The following is a 9,990-nucleotide window of genomic DNA, read 5'->3' as shown; positions in this document are numbered from 1 at the left end:
AAAAAATCCCAAACTGCAAAGCTTCCTGAAGCTACGCTGACCCTCCAGCCTTTGCAATGGGGGCGGGGCGGGGGGGGGAAGCAGACGGAGGCACGCACCCAGGGACAGGATAGTGACGTAGGCGGGACGGTCGGAGCGCAGCAGGGAGTGTTCCCGTGCCTTGTTGAGCGACGTCTCCTTGTCGAACACGCCCTTCACGGGCCCCACCACGGACTCGAAGCCATGCATGCGGAAGGTGAATGCCTTGTGGGGCTGGCTGTACCGGTAACGCTCCTGCCAAAAGAAGGGACGAGGCTCCTGAGTCAGTCACAGGGGCTCTCTCTAGCCACCCCGTGCAGAAGGGGGTCGGCCCGGAGACATTAAAGCAAAAAGCAAACAGGCTATTCCACTAGCAACACTGAGCCGACCACAGCGGGAGAAGGATTGTCCCCAAACGCCAGTCACTAACGAACATATCAGGAGGTAAATGTGTTGTCTTGTATCTGAAGAAAAACCACCTGACCATTTTTCGTTCCCTTCCTCACACCAGCTCTGCCCCCAAAAGCAATCCCAACCCACGGAATAGCAAGGTTAAGGGTGTGAGTTGCTTCCAAGATTTGGACTCAAGGACAGTCAGGCTCAGAGCTTCTCACCTCATGGCCTCACAGATACAGAGATTTACACCGGGTTCCGGCTTTTTCTTACCTGCTCCTGAAAAACTCGCTTCTCCTCTCCCGTGCTGGGCCGCACCACATAGTCAGTTCTTCTGGAACACAAAGACCTTTGGGTCCATCACCCCTTCTCCAGCACCCCAAACCACTGGGTCCATCATCCCCTCTCCAGCACCCAGAACCACATCCTTTGCAACACGAGTGCTCTATTTGTTCATTAGTGCTCTTATCTTGCAAAGGTCAGAAGTCCACTTTCCAAATCCTGCCAAGTAGCTCCTGTTGGTATTTGCAAAATTACTTGATTCTTAGAAGTCCAGAAAGGTACTGGGTAGGTGGGAAAGAAAACTGACGTCGTGTTTTACCTACTGTTTTCAGTACTGTTGCTAAGTAAGCCTAATCTAAAAGTAACAAAGAATTCAGCTTTAGAGGAACAAAGGACTTCAAATTTGTACGATGGCAAGGGTGGTTTTTCTGCTTCCTAGGCAAAAGTACCAAGTAAGTGAGATCAGGGAATTCCCTGGCGGTTCAGTGGTTAGGACTCCGCATTTTCAATGTCGGGGCCTGGGTTTGATCCCTGGTTGGCGAACTAGGCTCCCATAAGCCACGCAGTGCAGCCAAAAACAAAAAGAAAAGAAAAAAGAAATTGAGTTTTATTATGTAAGGCAATGGTTCTGCCACTTTCAGGTTGGTCCTGAGTGCTGGTGTTCAGGAATCTAACTAAAGAGCTATACAACAGCATCAAAGCAATAAAACTCTTAGAATACGTTTAACCAAGGAGGTGGAAGATCTCTACGCTGAAAACTACAAGACTTTGATTAAAGAAACTGAAGAAGACACAAGTAAAAAGATACTCTATGTTCAAGGATTGGAAGAATACTGTTAAAATGCCCATATCACCCAAAGTTATCTATAGATTAATGAAATCCCTATGAAAATTCCAATGACTTTTTTCACAGAAATAGAAGAAAACAATCCTAAAATTTGTATGGAACCACAAAAGACCCCGAACAGCCAAAGCAAACCTGAGAAAGAACAAAGCTGGAAACATCACACTTGCTGATTTCAAACTATGTTACAAAGTCACAGTAATCAAAATAGTATGGTACTCTCATAAAAATAGAAACATAAACCAGTGGGACAGAACTGAGAGCCAAGAAATAAACCACTGCATATATGGTCAACTAATACTTGGCAAATGGAGCCAAGAATACTCAATGAGGAAAGAACAGCCTCTTCAATAAACAATGCTGGGAAAACTGGACAACCACAAGCAAAAGAATGAAACTGGGCCCCTACCTTAAACCATTCACAAAAATTAACTTGAAATGGATTACACTTCAACGTAACACCTGAAACTAAACCTCCTAGAAGAAAATATCGGGAAGAAGCTCCTGCACAATGATCTTGGCAATGATTTTTTGGAGATGACACCAAAAGCACAAGCAACAAAAGCAAAAATAAACAAGTAGGACTACCTCAAAGAAAAGCTTCTGTACAGGGGCCTTCTCTGGTGACAGAGCGGCTAAGAATTCACCTGCCAATGCAGGGGACACGGATTCAAGCCCTGGTCCAGGAAGATCCCACATGCCTCGGGGCAGCTAAGCCCATGCGTCACAACTACTGAGCCTGCGCTCTAGAGCCCGCAAGCCACAACACTGAGCCTGTGTGCCACAACTACTGAAGCCCGTGTGCCTAGAGCCCGTGCTCCACAACAAGAGAAGCCACCGCAACGAGAAGCCTGTGCACTGCAACAAAGAGTAGCCCCCACTCGCCGCAACTAGAGAAAGCCTGTGCACAACAATGAAGACCCAACGCAGCCAAAAATTAAATAAATTTATTTTTTAAAAAAAGCTTCTATGCAAAGAAAACCATCAACAAAATGAAAAGGCAACCTACAGAATAGCAGAAAATATTTGCAAAACATACATGTAAGAGGTTAATATCCAAAATATTTAAGGAACTCCTACAACTCAAAAGCAAACTACCCAAATAATCCAATTAAAAAACGGGCAAAGGACCTGAACAGACATTTTTCTAAAGATACACAAATGACCAACAGGTACACGAAAAGGTGCTCAACATCACTAATCATCAAGGAAATACAAATCAAAACCACAATGAAAGATCACTTCACATCCACTGGAGTACCTATTACCAGAAAGACAAGAAATAACAAGTGTTGGCGAGGATGCAGAGAAAAGGAAACCCTTGTGCACTATGGTGGGAATGCAAACTGGTGTAGCCGTTAGGGAAAGTAGTATGGACGTTCCTCAGAAAACTGAAAACAGAACTACCACATGATCCAGCAATCTTACCTCTGGGAATATTTCCAAAGGAAATGAAACCACTATCTCAGAGAGATATCTGTACCCCCATATTCACTACATTATTTACAATAGCCAAGACGTGGAAACAACTGTGAGAGATAAGTGTCCACCAATGGATGAATGGATAAACAAAATGTGTGTGTGTACACACACACACACACACACACACACACACACACACACACACACAGCGGAATGTTATTCAGTCATTAAAAAATGTAGGAAATTCTGCCATTTGCAACAACATGGATGGATCTAGAGGGTATTATGCTTACTGAAATAAGTCAGTGAAAGACAAACACTGTATGATCTCACTTACACATGGAACCTAAAAGAAGCGTAACTCACAGAAACAGAGCCTAGAATGGCAGTTACCAGGGGATGGGGGAAATGGGGAGACACTGGTTAAAGTTATAGAAAGTTCTACGGATCTAACAAATAGCATGGTGACTACAGTCAACAATACTGCATCATATACTTGAATGTTGCTAAGAAAGATCTTAAATGTTTTCACTACAAAAAAAGAACTGGTAATTATGTAAGGTGACGGATGGGTTAACTACCCTTACTGTGGTAATCACTTCACTATATATATGTACATATATGTGTGTGTGTATATATATATATATAAATAAAATCAATACACCGTACACCTTAAACTTACACCATGCTTTGTCAATTATATCTCTACAAAGCTGGGGAGAAAGAAAAGGGACCATGACAGACTGGAAACAGTCACATGAGAGATACAAAGGCTCAGGACGAGGTCGAGACCTAAATCCCAGCCTGGGTCCTGTCACCTACCCTCACACCTCCCTTTCTTTGTAGGTAAAATGAGGAAGATGGGCTGGATAGCCCATTCTCCAGCGGGAACTGAAGGGGGGACCGGGGAAAAGCATGCACCTACAGGTGGATCCCACCTCCTCAGAGACTCATGGGGAAAACACTTCCACTGCTGGGAGCGTGCTGCCTCTTAGCGAGGCTGAGGCAGATAAGGACCAGTGGATCCCGGCATCTCAAGCCCACTCTGGCTCTAACATACAAGGATGTGTCAGCACAACCAGGGCAGTACTGAGATGATGCTTTCTTGGGGCACCATCCTCCGTTAGGGTACTATACTCACACCCGAGGAACAGGCGTTGTGGCATCTGAGCTGTCTTCATTTTCTTGCTGGAGAAAAGGAAAGCAGTAACAGGTAAATGGACTGAAGGATTTTGGCTAACTCAGGGTTCTAGAAGCCCAGCACGAGAAAGCTGGTAGTTCTCAACAACCATACCTTACAGAAGGCCTGGTCTTTAGTTTCCAGCCACAGCTGGAAGAGTGCAGCTAACTCCTTTTCATTATCTTGGGACTGGCCTATTAGAACAAAAAGGCAAAAAATAGTAATATGATCTAAGGATATGACCTAAGGATGCCACTTCCTCCTTACTTGCTGTATCTACATCTGGACCTACAGCGATGGTCCTGTACACAGAATACCCCTCTGCCTGGACATCCACAGGCAGAATGAAACTGGACCCCTGTCTGACACCACTCACAGAAATTACCTTGAAATTAACTGGAAGGGATTAAACACTCACCTTGCTGGATTAACTTGAAGGGTCCGGATGGACATCCGTATGGACAGTCCAGCCAGCACCCTAACTCCTCAGTCGCGTGACCTCAGGGCCTCCTCCCCCGACTCCAGCCTCTCATTCCCACTATCACAACTGGACCTTGTCATTCCCCCAAACGGGACTCTTCAAAATGCCTAATCCAGTTTCTCAACCCTGGCTACGCCTAAGAATCACCTGGAAACTTTTAAAAATGCCAAGGCTTGGGCCCCACTCAACCAATCAATCAGAACCCCTGTGGGTAAGGCCCAGGTACCAGCGTTTTTAAAAAGCTTCCCAACTGGCGGCAGCACACGGCCAGGACTGGGAACCTTCAACTAACCCCGCATCCTGCTCTCTGGCCGCAGCTGCCTCCCCTCCCCTCCCCTCCCCGCTGTCTACCCTCGCCCACCAAAACGTTACCTGGACTCCACCGCACTGCTGGTCCAGACATCCCACTTTCCGGCCCCCTCAGCCCCTCCCTTCACACTTCCCCCACTCGGCGAGGGCCCACGCCCGTCACTTCAACGACAAGCCGAGCAACACAGCAATACCTAACACCTGTCCCTTCCATCTCTGCATCACTTCCGTCGAGCAAAGCTCACGTCCTAAACCAGCCATACTCTCCACTCGGGCAGCTGCCGGCTGCCGGAGACAAGGCCCAGAGACAGGCAGAGAACACCTCTATCAATGAGCGGACAGCCACCGTCACTGGCCCTCAATCTGCCCGCGAGCCCCGCACTAGCCGGCCTCCCTGCCCGCTGGACAGCAACTGCCCCCCCCTTCTCCACCACCCTTCCCGCGCACAGCAGGCCTCCCATCTCCCACAGGAAGGCCACAGACCCATCCCCTCAACTCCCCACGGCGCGACCCAGCAGCCACGGCTCCTCCTCCACCCGGAAAGATGTGCTGCCTCCTGCCACCTGAGGCCGGCCCCTGCCCCCAGGAATTCACCCTATGACAGGTGTCCCCTCCTCTCCTGTCCCTCTCCACCGACACTTAAGTCCTCTCCTGGCCACGAGCCCCGCTTCCTCTGCTCCCCTCCACCACCAAACCTCTAGAAAGCGCTGTCCACACTCACTGTCCCTTTAACCAGGGGGACTGGGAAACGTTTTCCTGCCTGCAGGAAAGGGGGCCTGATCGGTAGCACGTGCAGACCTCTGCGGTGTACGTGAAGATCAGCAAACCACTTCTGGAAACACAGTTTTGTGGTCATTTGTTTACACCCTGTCTCTGGCTGCTGTGCACAGGGCAGAGTTGAGTAGCCACAGCAGAAAGCATCTGCCCCACAGGCCTGAGACACTTATTACCTGGTCCTATTAGGGCAGCCTCCCCCGGCCGATCCTCCGCCACCAGCCGGACAGGCGGGAAGAGCTGCAGCCAGCCTCACGAGCGGCCTCAGCTCACCTCTGCCCGCAACCGGCATCACCCCACTAAGGAATCACTCCTCCAAGGGAGCCATCATTTCTTTCATGTCCACAAATCCAGTCTTGACCTTCCTGAACCTTAGGAACAATGAAGGTTAATGACCACTCCCCACCTCCTGACTCTCGGACCTCACAACTTCCGCCTGACTCTGCGGTCACTGCCTCTCCCGTGTCCCCACTCAGCCTCCGCCACCTCGGAGCTTATCAAGGCTTAGCCCCAGGCCCTCTTTCCTCCTCATTCTCCCCATGCCTTTGACTTCGCTTACTGCACATGTGCCCACAGCTTTCTACCCTGACTGTGGGTCTGGACTCTAAACCCACTGCCTACTTAACATGTCCATTTCAACACCCCAAAGGCAGCTCAAGGCAGCATGTGCACAACTACACTCACGCGCCTCACCCTCACCCAGGCCTGGACGTCCTCCCCAGCTGCCTACGTCGATGGCGGACCCCCATCCGCCAGGTACAAATCTAGCAGAAGTGACACCTGACTGCCCTCCTCCTTCACTCGCCACACCCAACCCACAACCACATCCTCCGGCTTTTACCACCTAAAGCTCCCAAATTCATGCATCCTCTCTACCCAGGTGCAACATCCTCTATGAGCAGGCCTGTGTGATCTCCGCGGGAACCATCCCTGAGTCACTGACCCACACGGCTCCCCCCATGGGGAGCCGCCTCCCTCCGCCTGCCTGGCTCATCCCTAGTCGTTGTTAAGACCGCTGCTCAAATGACCTTCCCCAGGAAGGCCCTCCGGGACTCCACACGCATGCCACACCCATGCCTCCTTACAAACGCCCACCCCTACCGGCACTTTTCCCTTACAGAATGGCTAAGTTTGTCATTTCATTCGAATGAGTATTTGTTCCCCAAACAAATTCCACGAGGGGAGCACGCTGTCTACCTCACAAACCACTACCTCACCCCCGGCACCTAACAGTGCCTGACACCTAGAAGGTTAATCCATGTTGCAAGCAATGAACGCATCCACTAATTCCACAACCTTCTCTCCATGTTTCTCTTCATAGACCACTGGACAGAGTGGAGAAAGGTTTGTCCATTTCCACAGGAAATCAACACTGAATCTTCCTCTCATCACCAAGTTATTTCAGGTACACGTTACTACAACTTACACAGTAAGTGGAACTTCACAAATTTATAAGAAAAAGAACCTGTTCTTTAGAAGTAGCTTACTGAGGGCTGCCCAACACGTTATCCTCAATAGCAAAACCCATTTTAGGAAAGAAAAACAATCATATTACTAGAAATTAACCTAAAACCACAGATATGGTTGACATAAATGAAGGTGCTATTGTAAAACATCCCAGAGATTTTAATTCAGCCAGCCCGAGTGCAGCGGAACTGAAGGGCAAATGCCACCGCAGCCAACTCCAACGGGGGTGAACTCAGACCCTGAGAATTTCTAGAAGGACACTTTTACTTGAGCAAAATAAGGTTTAATATTGCCTTTTTCAACATTCTCCTGGCACACACTGACTGGAAGGCACAAGAAGCTCGGGGAGAAAACAAGAGAAAGAGAACCTACTATGACAGGTAGGTGACGTGCATTACTCACCAAGCAACTTCCACTGCTGGGTTTTCTCTTTGAAGCCAACAAATGGAGAGAAGCTGGAAGGTACAGCTGCAAGAAATGGATCCCATGAACAAGCCACACAGGTCAGAGAGATCACTAAACTCAGAATAACTGCCACCCCCGAGCTCCGAGATAACTTCTGTATGTTAATGGTGTATCAGGACAGCAGAGACCTCCAAGGCATGGCATCGCATCATGCAAAGCCACAACGGATGTAGCCAGTAAAGCTGCAGTCTACTACGAGAATTAGACAAAGCGGGGTACATACCGGGCCCTACAGAACAAAGTACCTTACCACGGCTTTCTCCAGCAAGATACTGCAGGGCTGGTAACACCAACTCTGCCCAGTTGGGGGCCGCAGAGAACCAGCTATTGAGGGAGCTGGCTGGAGATGACTGCCAGTCCAAAACTCGCTCCTCTAGCTGAGGGAGAGTAAAGGCAGAACCCGGTTAGATTTCTATTCCACACCAGCGATTCCAAGGCTGTGCCAGAACAAACTGGCTATGTCTGTCCAGTCTGCTCAGGTCACAAAGCAAGTCAGCTGTGGAGCTTCGCGGGGAACCCAGAGCTGAAGATTTCTACAATCTGAAACTGCTACACACTTGGCTTTTCCAAAATTCTTACCATAGGAAGGCTAGCCTGCCCCTCCAGCAACAAGATCTCCAAGAGAAGAGAGAAGAAGCTGGAAGATATTTCATTGATTCCAAGGCAAGGCTTGAGGTCTTCGAGAGGCCTAATGAGGGAAGAGAAATATAAGAACCACCGAAAAGGGCTTCCCTGGTGGCCTAGTGGTTTAAGAATCCGCCTGCCAATGCAGGGGACACGGGTTCAAGCCCTGGTCCTGGAAGATCCCACATGCCGTGGAGCAACTAAGCCCGTGCGCCACAGCTACTGAGCCTGCGCTCTAGAGCCCGCAAGCCATAACTACTGAGCCCGTGCGCCACAACTACTGACGCCTGTGCACTTAGAGCCTGTGCTGCACAACAAGAGAAGCCACCGCAATGAGAAGCCCGCGCACTGCAAGGAAGAGTAGCCCCCGGTCGCCGCAACTAGAGAAAGCCCACGCGCAGCAACAAAGACCTAATGCAGTCAAAAATAAATAAATTAAAAAAAAAAAAGAACCACCGAAACAACCAAGAACACATGCCTAGGTTGCTTTAGGTCCTCCAAGCCTCCCAGCCGTCATAAAAAGCTCAGCGAAAGCCCACACCATACACGTTCCCCAGCAGGGCCCCTGGGACCTAGGGCTCTCAAGAAGCACCAGCTCTGGGGACAGCCCTGAGCCATGACCCCCGCTGCTCACTTACTCCTCCTTAATAGCGGGTATGGCCAGTGGAGACGGTGCCTGTGAGAGGGGTGGGAGACCTTCAGTACCGCTTAGGGGTTCCGCCAGATCCTCTGCCTCTGATTTGATCAGTTTTATTTTCTTCTTCTTCCTTTCCTCTTTCTCCTTAACCTTTTTTTTAAGGACAGCCAAGTCATATAGTGCTGGGGAAAAAAAGTAACTCAAGTCATAGAACTGCATTTTCTACATCAGGAAATGAGGAGTCTTATCTGTATATTATTTTCCCAAGGCCCACCAGCAAAAGAAAGAAAAGTCTCAGTAATAAGACATATAGTTTCGTTTTGATTTTTTTTTTAAAACAAACTCAATGAGTGCTTTAAAGAGTCAATGATCCATTGTACTGATTTTATATTCACTCTCCACCTACAAATCCATAAGCGGCAATAACGACATAAAGGCTCTCAGCAAGAAGGATGCTGTGGTTTCCTTTCCTTTTGCAATATGTAGAGAGGCCTGTGTAATCTAACACCACAGTCGATGGCCACCTACAGAGGACGTCACTTACCTGCTAGAGAGCCCTTCCTGCCGGCATTTACTCGAGTCATGATGTCATTGAGAGTCAGGTCCCCCGTCAAAAGGTCTGGGTGATCCTAGACGTGATATTCAGAGATTTGTTATAGAGGTCCAAAAGAGGAGCTAAAACTGCTGATTTTCCCAATTTACAGATAAAACTAGATGTTACGTGTACTTGAGGAAATTGTGTTGAATTTAAAACGTACAGAGATAAAAACTATTGCTCTTCATAATGGGGCAGGGGAGAACTGAGTTCCAATCCTTCATGTGTGGCATTTAGTTTATAAAGCTCTTTTGCGTTCCTTATCTTATATGCTCTTCAAACAGTCTTGCTAAGTGGTATTTTACAAAGACTGAAAACGGGATTCAGAGAAGTTAAGGGATTTGCCCGACATCATAGTAAGTGGAAAAGAGAGAGACAGAACTCGGTTCTAACCCCAACATAAGACTCTTCCCAGCTCACCACTCTGCCTTGATGAACTGACTTTCCTTCCTCCACCATGATCTCTGGCTCAGTGTTACCTCCATTTGGTGGAGCGAAG

The 9,990-nt window shown here is 48.5% G+C and overlaps 1 protein-coding gene across 8 annotated transcripts in view; it reads right to left on the bottom strand.

The window, feature by feature from the left end:
• The window catches only part of NFRKB (nuclear factor related to kappaB binding protein), a 36,332-nt gene that overhangs the window by 11,511 nt on the left and 14,831 nt on the right, over nucleotides 1-9,990 (bottom strand). For 7 of the 8 annotated variants that reach the window (XM_027092957.1, XM_027092954.1, XM_027092955.1 and 4 more), the window contains 9 exons: nucleotides 9,441-9,525; nucleotides 8,898-9,078; nucleotides 8,215-8,323; nucleotides 7,886-8,012; nucleotides 7,573-7,638; nucleotides 4,254-4,333; nucleotides 4,101-4,147; nucleotides 685-745; nucleotides 99-273 (listed from right to left, as the gene is read on the bottom strand). In XM_027092957.1, the coding sequence (XP_026948758.1) occupies nucleotides 99-273; nucleotides 685-745; nucleotides 4,101-4,147; nucleotides 4,254-4,333; nucleotides 7,573-7,638; nucleotides 7,886-8,012; nucleotides 8,215-8,323; nucleotides 8,898-9,078; nucleotides 9,441-9,525 (931 nt within the window). The remainder of the gene's footprint in view (nucleotides 1-98; nucleotides 274-684; nucleotides 746-4,100; nucleotides 4,148-4,253; nucleotides 4,334-7,572; nucleotides 7,639-7,885; nucleotides 8,013-8,214; nucleotides 8,324-8,897; nucleotides 9,079-9,440; nucleotides 9,526-9,990) is intronic. The other variant, XM_027092959.1, reaches the window with a different exon arrangement.

Source organism: Aethalodelphis obliquidens, unplaced genomic scaffold, assembly GCF_003676395.1.
Source record: "Aethalodelphis obliquidens isolate GAN/ISIS:26980383/991018 unplaced genomic scaffold, ASM367639v1 scaffold82, whole genome shotgun sequence".
Lineage (NCBI taxonomy): Eukaryota > Metazoa > Chordata > Mammalia > Artiodactyla > Delphinidae > Aethalodelphis > Aethalodelphis obliquidens.
The sequence above is the reverse complement of the archived record's forward strand: the minus strand, read 5'-3'. Positions and strand labels throughout refer to the sequence as shown.